The 19890-nt window shown below is 39.0% G+C and overlaps 2 protein-coding genes across 4 annotated transcripts in view; one reads left to right on the top strand and one right to left on the bottom strand.

The window, feature by feature from the left end:
• Positions 1-7542, bottom strand: part of MEI4 (meiotic double-stranded break formation protein 4) — a 215096-nt gene extending 207554 nt beyond the window's left edge. Inside the window, exons 1-3 of one of the 2 annotated variants that reach the window (XM_039367093.1) lie at positions 7468-7542; positions 7204-7281; positions 5885-6027 (exon numbers count right to left, since the gene is read on the bottom strand). The gene's annotated coding sequence lies outside the window, so the exon portion shown is untranslated. Of the gene's footprint in view, positions 1-5884; positions 6386-7203; positions 7282-7467 lie in introns of those variants that run through there. The other variant, XM_039367092.1, reaches the window with a different exon arrangement.
• A 285-nt stretch (positions 7543-7827) lies between these two features.
• HTR1B (5-hydroxytryptamine receptor 1B) overlaps positions 7828-19890 on the top strand; it is a 65537-nt gene continuing 53474 nt past the window's right edge. For both annotated transcript variants that reach the window (XM_039367095.1, XM_039367096.1), the window contains exon 1: positions 7828-11158. In XM_039367095.1, coding sequence (XP_039223029.1) covers positions 7853-9007 — 1155 coding nt within the window. In that variant the 5' untranslated portion in view covers positions 7828-7852 and the 3' untranslated portion in view covers positions 9008-11158. The remainder of the gene's footprint in view (positions 11159-19890) is intronic.

Genomic DNA, 19890 nt, shown 5'->3' with positions numbered 1-19890 from the left:
TTATATTCTAGTGCAGGGGTGGAGAACCTTGGCTCTTTTATGACTTGTGGATTTCAACTCTCAGAATTCATAAAAGAGCCAAGGTTCCCCATCCCTGTTCTAGTGGCTTGCCCTGCCAGTTCTTTGGTTGGACTGTTTACTGTTAGCTTGTCTGGCAGTTCCTTCATTGGGGTATTGTTTACTTCTCGTTGGTATGATGTTAATCTTAGTGTTAATCTATGATCAACTGGGTGTTGATTACTGGTAGGGAAGTTTGGGGATCTTTTTGTTTCCTTTTTGGCTAGTTGATTGTTTTTTTTTTTTTTGCCCAACATGTAGATAACAATCCTAAACTGTGATTCAGTAACTTCATTTGGTGGGCGAGTTTGCCCATTTTCTTTTTTTTAATTACATTAGGAAGTTACTTGTTATTGATTTTCTGAATTTTAAGAACCTTCTGAAAGGCAAATTTTATCACACCAGAAAGATTTTCTTCTACTCTGGATGAGAGAAGTTTCATCTATGTTTAAAGATTAAAAATGAAAACTTTATGTTTTAGAAAACAGGAAAAGGGGACTAGATTGTGGATTTTGGAAAGTTAAGGGGTTAGACTTGAAACATTATTTCCTATAGACTGTTTAAAATTTTATAAAAGAATCCATGAAGATTTTGAAATTAACTATAAGAAATCGTCTTGTGGGAAAGTTTTGCTGGTTGGACAATAACATATAATAAGAGGGGACTTTGATGGTTGACTAGAGGGAACCAGAGAGAACTAAAGATTAAAATTAAAGAAGAAGAGACCCATTAATATAATGGATACTATTTTACAATACTATTTGATGTTAGAATAAATCAAAGCTGTCTGGGAACAATATTCTCAGAAATTTCTTTCAAGATTGTCTGGCACTATAAAAATAGATATAACAGAGGTTACAGAAGAGAAACAGATTTTATTGGATAGAGACCGAAAGTGATTTGAATGTTAATTTGAAAATGGATTTTTTTTAAAAAAAAAAAAATGTCAGACTACAAGAGTGATATGAAAAAAGATGCGGATGATCTAAAATTAAATTTAAAAATGCCAAACATGGAAAAAGAGGTCACAATGGCTTTACATATGAAACAAGCTGATGTCTTAATATCTAAAGAGGACAAATGGAATAAATCAGAAGAGAGATTTGGAAAACCTTTTTATCTTGGATTTACAAAAGAGACTTGTTAAACTACTGAGGATATTACTGAAAGGAGACAAAGAGGAAATAAGAAATCAACTTGACAGATACTATTTGAATATCAAATGTTTTTAAGAGTAAATGGAAAGAATATAAAGTGGATTTATTTAACCAGGGTTAAAATATATATGTTGTAGTTTCTGGTAGCCATTAATGATTTTTAAATTTACATCTAGGACAGAATTACTTGTGAGGAAATGGGGAGATATTTTTTTTTGCCTCATGACATTATTAATGTTATTGTATCCTGTCTTTTTCTCAAAGAACATACAATAGTCACAAGGTATGTAGCCTTTTATTATTATAGCATGCTCATACAATATGCTTCAGAAGAAAGAATTTGAGATTATCCCATGACTTTTATGACAGAATTAAGATTCTAAGGGAATTTTTAATTTATATTTAATACCCATTCTAAAACATCAACTTACAATGTAGTGATATCATGGCGCAGAATGGAGCAAAACAATCATCAATATATTTAACCCATATTTTAAAGTATAATTGTTAATTTGTTAACAAATCACTTATTGGAAAAGCCTTCCTTCCTTTCCTTTTTTAAATATCATTTGTAATTTAAATACAAATTTAAACTCAAATTTATTTTCCACCTTTCTCACCAAGGGGCTACTCTAGGTGGCTTACAACAATAAAAATGGAGAAATGAAAATATGAAAAATATATTATAAATATATTATATAAATATACAGTATTTACACAGAATTTCTTTATTTACATCAGTAAGTTCGATTTTCAACTACAGTTTTGTAATGCAGTAATTCCCATGAAGCTTTCATTAAAATATATTTTCCACCAATGACAGAAAAAACAGAATACTCAAATTTTGAGAAATTATCACTCATGGTAAAATATAGAAGAAAGTGAAAGATACAAAACTTAAGATATAATGGGTTCTTAGACTTCTGTGACTTGTATATTTAACAGAAGCAACTCATATTCTTACACTAACTTCTTTTAAAATGCTTATCATTATTTGCTTAATTCGTATCCCACCTTCTCAAACAACACATGGAGCTCAAAAATTCTAACAATCAAAACACAGCCAAATAAATGTAGTATAATTAAAAACTCAGCAATAAAACAGACAGCACTGTTCCAGTTCCACAACAAATGAGTTTACATTTCAAAGGCCAGATGAAAATCAGTGTAAAGCCAGAGAACAAAAGAATAATTTCTAACTACTGGCAACGTTATCTAAGTAAAGATCCCTATTTTCCCTCTACTGGGGAAGCAAAACATGGTAAATGTTTTATATAGGAAGGGGTGGGAGGAAGAAAAGAGATGTTCAGATGCTATTCCCAAGCACAAACATGTCCTAGTTAACCTAAAGCACTTCCCTGATCTTGTTTGAACTCAGAATTAAACAGGGTTGGCCTGGCCAGTACATGGATGGAGAACCATCAGGGATTCTCAGGAGTGCAGGTTAGACTGGGAAGAGAATACCACTACAGTATAGGAAAAGGCCACTACTTTTGTGTTGCTGCCAAATAAATTGCATGCTGAAGTCCAGAAACTGAATTTGAGCAAAAATATCTTTACCATTTCAAGTGTTTTTTCTATGATTATTGAAAGAGGAGGTTAAGTTCTAACTTTAATAGATTTCCTAACTAATAGGCTTCCTAACTCAATAAGGATAAATGCAATCCAATCTCAACAAAGATTTGCAGTTTTCTTTTAAATGTTCAAACTTTTCTCAATGTTTTCTATGACTCTAGAAGGAGATTAGTGTCTTTATTAACAGCCAAGTCCTCCAATTTCCCAGGGAAAAGCATTGATGTGGATGGTGATCCTTTCTATATTTTTGGTCCTGATCTAAATCAGGTCATGTCACTTCTTATTCCATTATCTTCACTTGGGCTATTATTCTTACCTCAAATCTGAATTGCTAAGTTTCAAGGGACACCTACCTCAAAACAGTTTTGTCCATTGTGACCTTAAGACTAGCTTGCAGTAAAACTTTGGTTCTGATAGTAAGTAAACTTTTAAAATGTTTTAATATATTACATTTGAATTAACTTCTCAGTGATTAAATATAGTGAAGGCAATTTTCACTTGGTGATGCTAGCTAGCAATTCAGTTTCACTGGAAACACAATGCTTCATTTCTACAGTACAACAATGCATTTAGAAATCTACTGAAGTAATAGGTGTATTTTAAGCCAGTTATTTAAAACAGAATCTATTTCCATGCACAACATTGAGATTGTATTGATTTAGGTGGCTCATGAGTCTTCATGCATTTAGGCTAAATGTTGACAAAGACATTTGCATTGATTAATTCAGCCACTCCATCTAGATCACAGGTGTCAGACTTGCCATGTCACATGACATATCCTGACTCTTTTTGCATTGCCAGCAATGGGGTGGGCGCGTCTTCGGTATGATGAAACCGGCCCACTGGCCAGCAGTTTGACAGCCCTGATCTAGATGATACAAGAGCAGGAACTTCTGCATTAGCACCATAATTATAGAGGAACCCCTGGAAATTCCCCCTTACTCTGACCTAAATGTTTCAGTCCATGTTTCAGTCACCATGAACTAAAGATTCTTCCATTGCACAAACAAGCACCCTTCTTCAAGCAGGTTTCAGAATGGAAGACTCTGCATGAGGACAAGGCTGAAGGCTAGAAGTGACCTTAAAGAAAGCTGAGCTTTCATGCTAAGAGTTGGCAACCACAGTTCAAAGGCAGACGAACAGCAGCTGGGGAAATCTCAAATATCCTGTATGTTACCTGGCTGCTCTGGCTGTCAGTAAAATTCTCTGGACCACCTAAAGCAGTGTTTCTCAACCTTGACAATTTTAAGGCATGTGGACTTCAACTCCCAGAATTCCACAGCCAGCAATGCTGGCTGTGGAATTCTGGGAGTTGAAGTCCACATGCCTTAAAATTGTCAAGGTTGAGAAACACTGACCTAAAGAAAAAAACACTGCCAATGTTTCCGAAACAAGCCCCTCAAACTTCTGTTAGTCATTCCTCTACCTTTCTCAGAGCACTTGCTGGTTTAAGAGCACAGTTGAAAACACATGAAAACACCGGATCAATGTTTGCATTCACAGTTCTCCAAGAACACTGGTGGGATAACTCCCAGTTGTGGGTGCACATTATCCTAATGATTCAACTGATAGGAAAGGATTTGTCCACCTCTTCTGCCAACACTGTGTAATGGATATCACTTTCTTATTCTGACCGTAAAGAGTTTTAGGGACATTTGGGATTTGGTTCTTTTGGGTGAGTCACCAGGAGTTGCCTAAGATTCAACCAAACATAACCACCACCTTTGGGGACTGGTACTCCGTTGAATGCTTTCTCTATACCTGTTGCTTTCATTATGCAGATAATGGGATGGAGATTGGCTAGAGAAGAAGGCTGGGGGTATTAATTTAAGACAGGATCGCTTTCTCTTCCCCACAAGGAAATTGGGTAAGAAAAGAGAGGCGGAAGTTATTCCAAACCCAGATCCAATTTAATGATCCGATCCATGGAAGGCTTATGAACCTCTATGTATCCGACGCACTTTAAGGACTTGGCTCCACTTAAGGAAAACAGGACAGCCTAGACTTACAATGGAAGCGCCCCCTCTTGGGAGCCTACGCTGCAGATCTCGATGGAGTTGCTTACTCCCGTGTAAGCGCGCTTCGGGATTGGGGTACTAACGTATCTTTCTGAAACGCTCAACAATAAGCGCTTTGACGATCGCGTTGGAGAAGATTATATAATAATCTAGGATAAAACCCAGCTTTGGATCATTAAGGCGCCAAGCTTTACACGCAGAACGCCCGGACGTTTTCCTCGCTCGCCGAGATTATACGCCGGCTAGTGGAGACCAAGGAGAGACTAGGTAGCACGTCACGCTGTGTGATTTCCCATCTGCATCAGGAGCAAAACCCAAACGCCGGGTTGTTTATAAGAGAGCGAGGATAAAGTCATCCGGCTACTTCAACTAGGCGCGGCACCGCGAGAACGAGCTGCCCACCAACAGCTCCGATCGGCTTCGGTCCTTATTTCGCTTATTTCGGGAAAAGATGCCTTCAGACCGAATCTAAGCGCGGCCCTCGAGAGAAGCGACAGTGTCTGCGCGCGAGTTCAAAGAGCTTCGAGGAAAGTCCGGTTCTCCGCCACCCAATACCCTCCCCGAGAGGACCTCAGTTGTTCACCATCGACTTCGGGGCGCGTTCATCTGGCGACAGATAACCCCATCAGCCCAGTCCGACCGCGACTTCGTACGATCGGTTTATAAACAGAGACGACGACGACGATAGCAAGTTGTCTCGTACGACTTTGGAACCGAGAGGCACCCCATAAATAACAAAAATAAATGAAAACCACTCTTAAACAGACGGTTACTAATTAATAACAAGGCGAGAAGGTTCACAGCTAAAGCAGGCTGTACAGGGCGGCAACACGGCGAAGCGCCAGGATGGATTGAGATTTAAAAAACAGGCAGGCAGAGCCCAGTAAGCAGGTTTGCTTAGCATTAAGTCCCTCTAAGCTCTCAGATTTGCCTTCCTTCCCCCCCCCCCCGCCCGAGAAGGAAGGGGAGCGCCGTCTATCCCTGAGCCCTGTATCAGAGCAAATTCTATCAGCTTTATTGGGCGTTGCTAGGCGTCTCTGTGGCCCCATCGATCCGCTCTGGGCACCCCGTGCTTACCGAACCCCACACTGGAAACTGAATCCGACGACCTTTGCGCAGGGCTGCAGATCTCTTATGGCGCCCCTGTGGAGGCGCTGGTGCAAGAAGCTACACGCCCGTATTTGCAGTCAGCCGGAGCCTGAATCCTCCGCGGTGAAATGCTGCGAAAGGACGAAGCGGTTTCAAGTAGGAGAAAACCGAATTGTCTTTCCCAGAATTCTCCCCCCTCCCCCAAAAAAGTCACTGGTCAAGAAGAGAACAACTCCTGAGCAGAGTCACAATTAAAAGCAAAGATTTCGCCGATTTTGAACCTATTCCAACCAATTGAAGAAATAGTGCAATTTTAGAACAACTTTCCGAAGTAAATCTCCACGGGCTTCCCCAAAGTTTATGCACAGGAAAGTGTCTCTTTAAGATTGCAGCCAAAGCCGAAAATCAGCACACAATGGCACAATGACACTTAGGTTAGATGGAAAGTTAAGAACATGGAATAAAGCTGCGTAAGTGAGTAAGAAAACACCAAGTTAGACCCCTCTAGTTCCATTTCCTAGTTCTACTAAAGGCCAGAAAGAGATTTCCAAAACCACATGCGGGAGTTGAGAAACTCTCTTGGTTGGATCTCTCTCAGCCATGCGGGATATTCTTGCGTCTAAAATATGATTTATCGCCCACTAAGGACAACAGCTGGAGAACTACATTGACTGAGCTGTCCATACATCAATGTAGAAAAAGCGAATCCGAGTTTTGGGTTTGATGTTTTCACCACTTCTCTTAATTCGGTTTCGGTTGGTATTTTGAAAGCCCCTAGTTTGCGTTCGACGCCGTTCCGTTTTAAGTGCCCACACCACAAGTGCGAGTTGCCGTCGATGTTGTTATACTGCTATTATAATCATCACTGCATTTTAAAGAGAGAATAAGCTCGGCTCAACTCAGTGTAGAATCTCCACCGACAGTCAGCGAGGTTGGCGAAAGGATACATTCAGGCTCCTAATAGGTTGGGGGCAAATGAAGGGTCGGTATTAGGACCCGGCGGAATCCTCTCGGGGCAGACTGAGGCGGGGCGGTGGCGAGGGGCCGGGAGCCGGAGCTCCGGGAGAAAGACCACGAGTTGCCTTGTTAAGCTCGCGCAGAAAGGAGCGCAGTCTGAGCGGGCGGGCCAGTATATATATATTGTAGCGAGAGAGAGAGAGAAAGGAGGGAGCAAAGCAGAAACAGGGACGGCGCGCTTTCTATTCCTGAGGCGCCGGCCGCCTCTGCCGGAGAAGTCTGCATCCGCTGGACTTTTGAGCTCCGCCCTGGGAGAGACCCTTACTTCGAGAGTTCCCTGTGCTGCCTACCTTCCAGCCGCCCGCCCGCCGGCTGCTGCAAAAGTTGTTGAATTGGTACCATGGGGGGCAACTGTGCGTCCCGCGCTTCTACGAGAGAGAAGACACCCAGTCACGCCCGGTCAACGGTGCCAACTACGCCGCCAGCTAGCCCTCTCCCGGTCTCTTCGCTGCTCCGTCTCGCCCAGGGATCGTAGCGGCCACCTCCGCTAAGGAAAAGGAAACTCGCCGCTCCTCTCCTGGCCGCCGCTGCCTCCGTCGCGACGAACTTCGTACCTCCGCGGGTTTTTTTCTGAAGGGTGGGGAGATGTTCCTTCGTCTGGACCGCTGAAGCGGCTGCCGCTGGCAGAGACGTCCTCGCTTGGCAACCGCCACGTGCTCAGGCGTCGTCGGCTTGGCTTTTGCAAAGGGGGGAGAACGCGGCGGCAGCGGCGGCGGCGCGAGCCATGGTCCGCCCGGCGAGCGGGAGGCGTCTCCATTGGAAGAGCCGGGCGCACGTGCTCTCTCTTCCAGTCCCCGCCACCGAGGCGGCTCGCGGGCCCTCATTCCACGGGCGGGATTCTCTTCAGGCGTGGCGCGAGGAGATGGCGCTGCCCTCCTCGGATTGCTGAGCCTGGAGGCGCCACCCCCCCTAGCCCAAGTTCCCGCCAACTTGGTAGGCATGGATCAAGCTAGGCTCTGCCAAGCCACCACAGGCCTAAACGCCTTCCACGCCAATGACTCTGACCAGGCCAGGAATTGCAGTCCTGAAGAAAGCTCCATCTACCAAGATGGCACCCCGTTCTCCTGGAAGGTTGTTCTCACCATCATCTTGGCTCTCATCACCTTGGCCACAATATTGTCCAATGGTTTTGTCATTGCCACCGTCTACCAGAGTCGTAAGCTCCACACCCCGGCCAATTATCTCATAGCTTCTTTGGCAGTCACTGACCTTCTGGTATCCCTCCTGGTCATGCCTATCAGCACCATGTACACTGTGACTGGGAAATGGACCCTGGGCCAGATTGTGTGTGACATTTGGCTGTCTTCAGACATCACTTGTTGCACTGCTTCCATCCTCCATTTATGTGTGATTGCCCTGGACAGATACTGGGCCATCACAGATGCAGTTGAGTATTCTAGTAAAAGGACTCCCAAGAGAGCAGCAGGCATGATCGCCCTGGTGTGGGTCTTCTCTATCTCCATCTCCATCCCTCCTTTCTTCTGGCAGCAGTCTAAAGCTGAAGAGATGTCTAACTGTATGGTGAATTCAGATCACATCTTATATACCATCTATTCCACAGTGGGGGCTTTCTATTTTCCTACCTTGCTGCTGATTATCCTTTATGGAAGGATCTATGTGGAGGCCAGATCTCGGATTTTGAAACAGACGCCAAAGAACACCGGCAAAAGATTAACTCGGGCTCACTTAATAACAGATTCCCCAGGGTCAACATCCTCTGTCACTTCTATAAATTGCAAGGTCTCAGAAGCATCCAGTGAAATGGGGTCTCCTGTATATACGAACCAGGTCAAAGTGAAGGTATCAGATGCTTTTCTGGAAAAAAAGAAGCTGATGGCTGCCAGAGAGCGGAAAGCAACCAAGACTTTAGGGGTTATTTTAGGAGCCTTCATTGTCTGTTGGCTACCCTTCTTTATCATTAGTTTAGTGTTGCCTATTTGTAAAGATGCTTGCTGGTTCCACATGGCCATCTTTGACTTTTTCACGTGGCTGGGATATCTTAACTCTCTGATCAACCCGATCATCTACACTATGTCCAATGAAGACTTCAAACAAGCATTTCATAAATTGATACGGTTCCGATGCACAAGTTGAATTATAAGTGCAGTTAATTGTAAGTCTCTGGTGTCGGAGGCTTGAATGAATGCATTTTGTGTGACTGGTTCTTCAGGTAGGTGATTATTCTTACCGTGCTACTGTCTCTCCAGAAAACAGTATCTTTTAATGACAAAATGGAATTCAGTAGAGAGGAGAGCCATGTCAGTTAGCAAAGGTTCTCATTCAGGGTAGAAGTAACTATACAAAGCAGCCTCCTTCTGAGCCTGGGTTTAAAAATATGCTGCGTCTTAACTCTGCTCCCACTAATGTTGCCGAAGAAGTCTTTTTGGCCTTAAAATGAGAGTTGACTCTGGATTTTGCCTTGTAGAACCATTGTGGTAGGAACTGGAAAGGTTTTGGACAGCTTTTGTGGAGACACCCAATCCAACGTGACTGTACTGTACTTGAACTAAGTGACTCTCATCCCATCTCTTCCGCTAGGAGATCTTTGCCTCTCAGACATCTGTGTTTGAAAGTGCTTTGCCATGTTTCCCTCCTTTTTACTGTTAGCTTGCTAAATTAAAGACTATGCAGAGTAGATTATATATGAATTGCGCATGATGCTTAGTAGTTATATGGATCAGAGATCTGGAAGAACTAGTACCGATAGTCTTACGATAACCACTCCTTCACTTGCTTATAATAAATGAGCTGGAGGAACCTTTGGGAAGCAATCAAATATAGAGAAAACTCAGCATGAGAAGAGCAACTCATCTTTTGTTTTGTACAGATGTGCCTTCTTTTTTGTTTAACAACTTGCCAGTATTCCCCCCCCTCCAAAAAAGCCAAACTATTCTAAGTGCATAGTGTGAGAGAATGCATGATAGCCTGCAGAATCAAGTGCCAAAGTTTGCAAGCTTTTTTTTCTTTTTCCTTCCTTCCTTCCTTCCTTCCTATCATATTTTTAAATAACTCATTATAAGCTATTCTTTTGTTCATTTGCATTTTAATTTTAGTTGAAAATCTTCTTTTCAAAGCTTACTTACATTGTTTTCAAAAGGAAAAATTGATGTTTATTCCTTATGTAGACACTGAACAAACTGCAGCCATCATGAGTGTAATACCGTATTTTCCGGCGTATAAGACGACTCAGCGTATAAGATGACCCCCGACTTCGGAGACGATTTGCATGCTTTAGAAAGTCATCTTATACGCCAGAAAATACGGTACTTCTTACTAAATGAACCTTTTCCCTCTGAAAAGGACTCTTTCTCTATAATGCAAGGCAATTTTCCCTTAACACTGATTTTATAAGCATAATTTCAAATCTTAATATGTTCAGTTCCTAAAGGAATCTACTCTCTTTTCCTGATGCTTTCTACCACAGTACAAAACCTTATCTACGGTTTTAATTTCCCTTATCCTTACTCTTCATTCATCTCCTCTCATATTTCCCATCCTATCCTTTCCTGAAATGCTTTGACAAATAGATTGAATGAGTGGTTCCTCGTTATTAATGTCACTAAGGCAATAAGGCAGGACAGGTCCCAGTTTCAATAACTGAGAAACCTGCAAAGTTTCTTTGTTAATTGTCGAAAGCCCAGATGCAAAGAGTGACTCTTATATCATATTCACTGTTTTGAACAAACTGTATTCAAAACTTTATTACAGTTTATGCTTGCTATGTTATATAATCCTGGAAAGAAAGATGACTGACTCAATACATCCCCTACATTCAAGTTAAAGGCATAACTAAAACAGCTTTTATTATAGAGGACAGTCTGGTGCAGGTCCCCTATAGATTATGAACTTTTTTTTTTGGTGGGGAGGAGAGATCTCCCGGGAATAGGTTTTGTCTTTGATATTAAATTAATGATGGCACATCAAGCCAGAAGCCTCACAAAAGTTTTGATTAGAATCCTTTTAGAGAGCTTTCCTTCTGTGATCTGGGTCAGGATTGGCAATAGCTTCCTTTGCCCATGTGATGGGTTAAGTTGAAAATCTGACTAATGCTTCTCTGTAGTGATATAAATAGAAGTATAAATTAAGACTTCAATGTATAGCCAAGCTGCCCAAATGAGGAATAGAGAAGAAGAAAAGAAAACCCTCTGTATCTTAACTTCTGCAAGATCTAGAGAGCTGCACCCAGGATAACTTCATGTGACCCATCTTAGCGTTACTCTGTCTTACCTGATTCCAGCAGCCAAGGTAAGGAAGCACAACGGGCACTCACTTTTGCTACCTCATACTCTTCTACATTCTCATGGAATTCCTTGCCATTTTTCTCCTATAAAAGTAGGATGTGATGTTTATAATTTTACTTCCCTCTCCCCCTGAAAAAAACACATACGGATGCTTTCATCGTGTGAGTCACTTTCACCAATCCTTGTTAGCCAGTAAATAAGATTTATATACTATCAATAAAAGCATTCTAGCTTCTTTATTCCAAGAGACCTAAAACATAAATACTGCCTGAGATTACAGCAAATGGGTAGAAGAAAGAAATGTCAAAGAGTGAATGTGAACAAACATAGTAAAATTTTATATTTTATTTTTGTTGAACTGAAATAAAGATAAAACTTGATTGGATTTTTTTAATGAGGCCTTTATGGTATGCTTATTTAAATCCAGTTCTTAAAAATGATGGGTGAGTTCAGGAAGAAATTGAGAATGAATATTTTACTGATTTTGCAAATATAACTTTCCTCTGCATTACTATCTGATTTTCATGTGTTATGTCTGCATTTTTTTCATGTACTGTAGCTAATTCCCAATTTTTCCTTGAAAGAGCTGCTAATCTCATTCTGAAAGTCCTGAAATGTAAACCTTTGCACTGAAATGAACTGTACACTGTGGCATAACTTCTTCAGGTTGCTTGTTTATGGAAAGCAAATGGTTGTTCAAGAATTATTTATTTTTGTTTTAAATCAGTAAGTGTTGATACTGTAATATTGAGACTTATTTAGCCATCATACTTCACAGACAGGAAGTGGAATGGATTGCTTGTCTCTTAATATTGTTTGCACTACTAAAGTCTTTTTCAAAAGCAAAGGGTCTTGCGTTCCTGTTTGGGGAACGTAGGAAAAACGTGAAAGTCCTGTCCTTTCATCTTTTTAATCAATCTGGAATTTAAAAAATAGCCATTTGATGTTGTGATCTTACAGATTTTTTAAAATATGTATGATACTGTTAACAGAAATTTAAAATCACCTGAAATTCTAACCCCTGTTCTGATCCTCTAGGTTGTTGGTGTGTACAATTGGAACCTACTTTATTATGTATTTTTACTCTATGTTTTTGAAGATTAGATAAATTATCTCTATGTAATAAGCCCAGCAGTCAAAATTTAAAAATTCAGACTATGTTGTTCTGTTCCATTTGCTTTGAAAGGATTGCATTGCAAGTGTTTGTCTTAAATGTAGCTGAAAATCAAACAATAAAAAAAGCTTTACTGTGATAACAAGAGTATTTGATAGAAATTGTGTTACCAAGGAAGATGATATTTGTTTACTTGACTGAAGCTTTATATCATTTATAAGATGATGAGACAGCAGGAAAAAGATAATAATTAATTGTAGCTAAATTTGGCAACTGTAATGTGGAGCCACAACAAATTTAATACCAAATATCTTGGGACTGCATTCCACTTCATCAAATATGCAGATGTGATCCTTAACAGTGATTGGGCTCATGCATATACAAAGCATATGAAGTTATTTGAATATGTGACAATTGTCTGGATTCATATAACATGGTAAGCAGTAAACCAAGAAGTATATAATAATTTATCCTGATATGCAAAGCTGCCAATGTATCTGGTGGAGTTCATCATAGGTTCATGTATTCTTGTTTTGGGGATGTTGCAAGACGCTGTATTATTTAATTTAATTCTGTATGCTGCCTTTTCCCCATCATAGAATTCAAAGGATATTCATGGAGGTTTTCAGATAATCTCTTACCAGGCATTGACAAGACAAATATCTTCATATTGCCTTCATTCGTGAGACATATACTTGTTTAGATAGATTCAGCAAGATGGCCACATCCTATGTCCGTCTTTTAAATAACTTTTTAGAAAGGCCTAACTTCTGATAATTATTTTTACTTCCACTGGAGACATTGGTGGTAAATCCAAGACTCCTAATAAGTGTAAGTGTGGTTTCCCCTTTGCTAGCAAGTGAAGCTGGCTTGGAAAGACAAAGAACATTCTGTATTGAGCAGGGCATGTGGAAGATGTGTGGGGAGTTCCATTGTTAGCATGCTGGCACACATCCTGTGATGTGCATTCTTGAGATCCAGGCAGTTCTTGGGCTAAAGAAAATATCCAATTGGTTTAAAATACTAACAAAGATGATAAAGGATCTGGACGCTAAATCGTATGATAAATGGTTGAGGGAGCTAGGTATGTCTAGCCTATTGAAGATAAGGATTTTTTTGAGGGGAGGAGGGAAACATGATTATTATCTTCCAGCACTGGAAGGGACTGTCACAGAGAAAAAGGGAATGACTTATTCTCCAAAGCAGAGGGTAGGACAATAAATAATGGGTGGAAGTTTGTTAAAGAGAGTTCCGATCTAAATATAAGGAGAAATTTTCTTACAGTGAGAACAATTAACCAATGGAACAGATTTCCTTCTGCAGCTGTGGGTTCTCTATCACTGGAAGCTTTCAAAAATAGATTGGACAACAATTCGATTGGGGTGGTATCAGGTCTCCTGCTTTGAGCAGAGGATTGTACTAGAAGATTTTTAGGTCCTTTCCAACCCTATGATTCTATATTCTAGTAAGTTTTTTTCCTCCTTTGGAGTTATTGACAGAAATGAGAATAATTCCCCCTTTAGATTTATGTGTCTAAATTCCAGGCCTTGCTTAGATGTAAAAAAAACTTAAACAGTATTGATTTATTTACTGTTCTTGCCAACTAATTGAATTGAGACCTCATTTTTTTTCTTTGCACACAAGATTCCTATTAACTGCATTAAATGCAACTTATAAATATTGCTGACTGGAAGCTTGAATAGGACATTCTAGTTACTTAAAATCAGTTTCCTCATTAAAGCTCAGTTAAGAAGTTAATCATGCTTACATTGTATTGAAATATGTGGGACTCATAATAGATGGGATTAACTTTATTTTTGAAGCCAGAGAATCATCAAAAGGCCTTTTCTGATGTTTTAAGTCTGTGGACCTGTGCATGCACGGAGGAGAAGGAGTACCATTCATGGACCCAGTCTCTACCTATTGATAACCGCATGCTTATAGGTTCCTTTTCTACCATTGGTAATTGCAAAATGCCTGGTCCTAATCATGGGAAGGGGAAATCATCCCCATTTAATCAGTACAAGCAGTCCTCGACTTACAACAGTTTGTTTAGTAACCATTTGAAGTTACAATGGCTTTGAAAAAAAGTGACTTATGACCATTTTTCACATTTGTGTTGAAGCATCCCTGTGATCACGTGATCAAAATTCAGGCTTTTGGCAAATGCCATGTGTTTTATGATGGTTGCAGTGTCACAGTTCATGTGATCACCTTTTGTGACCTGACAAGCAAAGTCAATGAGGAAGCCAGATTCTCTTAACAACTGTTTTTACTAACTTAACTGCAGTGATTCACTTAACAGATGTGGCAAGAAAGATCACAAGATGGGGCAAAATTCACTTAACAAATGTCTCACTTTGCGAAAGTTTGAGCTCAATTGTACTGTAGTTGTAAGTCAAGGACTACCTGTATAGTTTTGCAAAGGATTCTGGAATTTTGGCTTTTGGGGATAACAAAAAACAGGTCTCTAAGAAGTATAATAGTGAAACTCTAATATGGAATTTACCTAAATTAGCAAATATTCATTTCTAGGTTGTGGTCTCGTGCTACAGTATTTATCAATTAAGACCAAATATTTCCTCAAAGCTAAATAGCTGTGAGACGCATCTGTTTAAAACGTACATTCAAGCACAACTAAGCATTAGAGATTTCCAAAATTATTGTAACCTTTTGAACATTCATTTTAAAATGTGGATTTTTCCAGTAGGAAAATGTATTTTCTCAAATGTGCTCCTTGAGGTAATAAAGAGGTATGCTCCTTGAGGTAATAAAGAGGTTGATAAAGTAAATTGAAATGGTTCTTTCTTTGATTTTCAAACTTTTATTGTATTGGAGCAAGTTTGCAAAGATAAGCAAGGTGATCACTAAATTTAATGTTTTGTCCTAGTTCTCAGTTTGTTGCTTACTTCTAGAAGTATATATGGTTGATAAACTAAATTTGTTCCAATGCCAATTAAATTTTCAAAATTTAATTGGCATTGGAACAAATTTTCAAAGATGAACAAGGTGATCACTAAAATTAACATTTGGTTCTAGTTTACTTATCCCTTACTTTTAGGAGGAATAGAAAAGACCAACATGGGAATATTAATTCATTTGCAAGGAGGGAGAAAATACCTAGCATTTTAAAAAAGAAATTTTGTTTCTTGTCTTTCTGTAGTTTTTATTTTTGCCAGCTTCTTTTCTTATTTACAATTGTGTACCTCTGATTGAGTAATAATGATATCCACGACCAAGTATTTGCTTTACTTTTCAAGTGCTGAAGAAGGTAGACTCAGACTGAAGCATGCCTAATACATAGATTCCTTAATTGGCAGGCTATTGTAAATATAATTGTTATGACCTTCCATAAATATCCAAGCTTCAGCAAAAGGAGATAAAAATGGTCAGTTTTATCCATGAGCTCATTTATCCAAGACACATACTTGCTCCTCTATTCTTTCAGCTTGTTGCCATTGTCACCCATTGCATAGAGACATTATAGCTAGTCTTTCAGCATGCAGTTGGAATATTCGGCAAAAGAGGACTGCTACCATATAAGAAATAATTTTGGCAATAAGACTTTACTACCTCCTGCAGCATAAAACAGTAAGGAGCTCCTATTGAAACATCCTGTATTCTGCACAAGTGTTAAAAGATACCAAAGCAAAGCTCCCTTATGTTTTGAGCATAAGCATTCCTAGAGGTTTTTGTACTGATGCACACATTATTTCTTGGAAGTGATGCCAGATAGAAATACCGCAAAAAGCTTGTTCATCAGAATCCTACACCTAGTTGGCACTGAAAATCGATTCTTGGAACATCAGTTTTGTATCTGTTGTATCTATTACCTTTCACTGAATTAGGGAAATTACCTTAGGTAAGTGTTTTTTTAAACTCACTACTCAAAAGATGTCACAGACAGCTCTATAAGAACTTTTCGTGTTACAACTGAAAAGGAAAAAAAAGTATGGATATTCATAAGGTAAAAATGTGGAGAATTGTAAATCAGCTGCAGCTGAGAGAATGGATAGGACAGCATTCCCTGTGGAATTCTGAAACAGATGTTTAGAAGAGTTGTAGATTGCATTTTGGAAAAAAAAATTACAATATATTTATTGCAATCACAGCTTGAAGAAGAGAAATTTATCCAGAAAGAGACTAGCAACATTTGTAAATGGCAACAATTTGCATCTTAGGGAGCACCAAGAGGCATGGTGGTGCAGTGGCTAGAATGCAGTACTGCAGGCTACTTCTGTTGACTGCTGCCTGCCAGCAGTTCGACAATTGGATCCTGATCGGCTCAAGGTTGACTCAGCTTTCCATCCTTCCAAAGTCGGTAAAATGAGGACCCAGATTGTTGGGAGAAATATGCTGACTCTGTAAACCGCTCAGAGCTGTAAAGCACCGTGAAGCGGTATATAAGTCTAAGGGCTATTGCTATTGTTATTCTCTCAGCCCAGGAAATTTCTGATGCTCAGAAATGTCTGTGTCAGGGATAGATAACCCGGTACCCTTTAAGATCTTTTATACTTTCGTTGCCATGTCACCCTTAGGCAGCATGACCAAAGCAGTAGTTGTAACCCAAAAGTTATAGAATACCTCAGATTGCCTATTCCTAGTCCCTGTGAATGACAACAGCTCTCCAAAGTTTCAGACCAGATTTTTTTTTCACAGCCTTTTTTTCAGTGCTGGAGACTGAACTTTCTGCGTATGCACCATTCATGTGTGATTGCATTATAGCCCCTCTTTCCATTTAGGATCCGAAAAAAAAATGTGTCCTCTTCATTTCTGCTTTCCCTATGGATTTGTAAAAAGATAGGGATATGGATGTGTGATTTCTCACAGATGTTGCAGTAAAAATAGAGAAATGGTTTATGTTTTCTTCTTTCTTTATAAAGTTTGAGTTCAGCTTTATCAATCTCAACCAGGAGCAGCTTTGAGAAAGGAAAAAAAATTAATAAATTTGAGATGAGATTTTAACTTGTTTATTTCTCTATGTGAGATTAATAGGGCTTATTTTTTTAAATACACATGCATAGACTATGCCACTAAATTTCTTTAGAATGCTCAAACATATATAAAAAATCTGTTATTAACCATGTCTTGTTCCTTGGCATCTGTCCCCCCCCCACAAATATGGTACTTAGTACAGGTAGTCTTTGTTGTACCACCACAACTGAATGCAAAATTTGCATTGCTACGCAAGACAGTTGTTAAGTGCATCATGCCCCATTTTACACATTTTTTGCCATGATTGTTAAGTGAACCACTACAATTGTTAAGTGAATTGTGCAAATTTGGTTTCCCCCATTGATTTTGCTTGTTAGAAGCCCCCTAAGAAGGTTGCAAAAGACAATCCCAGGACCTTGAGATGGTAAATACATGCTGGTTGCAAAACAGCCCAAAATTTGATTATGGGATGCAGTGATCGTAAGTGTGAAAGCTGGTCATAAGTCACTTTTTCCAATACTGTGGTAACTTTGAATGGTTATTAAATGAATGATTATAAGTCAAGGACTACCTGTACTCTAGAATTTGGTATTTATTAACTAATCACCTTTTTGTTCAGTTATTTTATAACTGACCAAAGTAAGTTGTAACAAATTTATTTCTGTGGTGATAACTAAAATATCTTGGAGGCATTTATCTAAGGCTAGCCTGGATTCTCTTAATAAGGTTTATGATGTGTAAGGAGGATAAAACTATTAAGAGAGTTATTTGGAAATCTCAAACTGGAATCATATTAATATTGTAGATGCTAATTGCTCCTTGTAGGTTTCTGTTCCACAGTTTCTTACCTCTCATCCTGCTGCTAACATCAGATGTTTTTGCATTGACAAAAGATGGAAATGTAGCCATCTTTTACCTTTTGCTTTTACATGATGCTGAGAGGGGGGATGTGAACAAGAGTCCAGCTAGACAACAACACTAAAACTAGCGTGAGAAACAAGGTTATTGTAACCAGAGCTGATAAGGAATTGGGCTGGAGAACTGGAGAGGAGGCCCGTGCTTCAAGCTAATTGGGGAATGTGATTTATGACTGTTAATTGGAGGAGGGAATTGTGCTTTGATACTATCTGCTCAGGGGAGGGGAATTCAGTTTTTGGCTTCGATTATGCAGTGCTGATGTTATGCTACTCAAAATAAAGATTCTTTAAGGTAAACAATGCCTCAAAATTCTTTTGAAGAGTTTCATCTGTCGGAACCATGACATTGACTCTATTAATTAATCATTTAAATACTTCTTTTATATCCTTTTAAATTTATTAATAATTACTATAATCACACAGCTTTCTTTAATGTAAACAGTTTTCACTATCTCCAGCATCTATGTATAAGTGTTGTCATTTTAAAAATGCTTTTACTAATACAATTGTTTTTTACATGCTGCTTTCATCCATAATGTAAATAAACTTGTTTTTCTATTAATTACATGTGTAACTGTTAATACAATTTTCATCATCTCTATGATGTGTTTGGATAAGTTAACTTGGAATTCAGACATCTAAACAATTGATATTTATTCTGTGGTCCATTATCAGATATATTATGATGCTCCTCTATTTTACATTAACCAAGCTTCATAGATCAGTGAGTTTCCATTGCATTATACATTAATAGTTTCCATATGGGAATTATTGCAATATAAAAATTAATGTATAGAGAAGTCTGAGCTGAGATTCTAGCTTTTTAGAACTTCTGCTTAAGTGAATGCTGTTTGTTTCCAAATAGTTAAAAGCAAAATGCTAGGTGTCAGCACACAAGGCTCTTGCTTTGGGAAACTGCAGTAAAGAATAAAAAAACCCCTTCTAATCTATGAGTATACTTTATTTATTTAATACATTTTTACCTTGTCTTTTTGCTGAAGCAAGTATTCATGGTGACTAACAGTTTTTAAAAATAATTAAAATATTAAAATTTAAAACTGATTAACAAAAGGTTCTCTTTGGGGGATTTTAAAGGTGTCAGTTGAGGCATTTAAACATGGGCCTTTCCAACAGATCTTAACATATTTGCCACAATCATTGGGTGATTGATGGGTAGCTATACAAAAATGATAAACAAACAATACTCCCCAGCTCTCTGTGTGGAAAAATAATGGCAAACACATTGTTTTACAAACACGTATAAGATCCATATTTTTCTAACAGTCCTTATTCAAGGAAAAATAATGTTACCAGCTACATTTAGCTGTGTTCCCTTTATATTAAGCATTACATGTACAAGTACATAGAGAGTGCAGATAGTCCTGCTATTGCAGCTTACTGCAATTTCATAACTAATGCTAGTATAACATAATTTCAGATCTGAGCCCAAGCAACAATAGCAGCAGCGAGAAAGTCACAGTGGTTGAACAAACAAAAGCTAATAGCAGTGTGGAACAATAAACTACACTTTTTAGCAACTGTGAGATCATTGGTTCATGAACTCTCAGAGCAGCGAAACCCTGTGTATGGGGACATGACATAATATAACACCTGTATCTCTCTGCTGTGAGAGCTTAAGCAAAAATGGGCTGTAGTATAAACCTATTCTGAGAGCTTCTAGGGCTAGGCATCCCTTCCTGAAGCTGCTGAGGGTCAGCACTTGGACAGCTCCTAGATCTAATCTCTGTATATAATCATCTAAAATGTGAA

This window comes from Crotalus tigris, unplaced genomic scaffold (assembly GCF_016545835.1).
Source record: "Crotalus tigris isolate CLP2741 ecotype Arizona unplaced genomic scaffold, ASM1654583v1 scf7180000020550.821452, whole genome shotgun sequence".
Lineage (NCBI taxonomy): Eukaryota > Metazoa > Chordata > Lepidosauria > Squamata > Viperidae > Crotalus > Crotalus tigris.
Note: the sequence above shows the minus strand (reverse complement) of the source record. Positions and strands in the feature narration are given on the sequence as shown.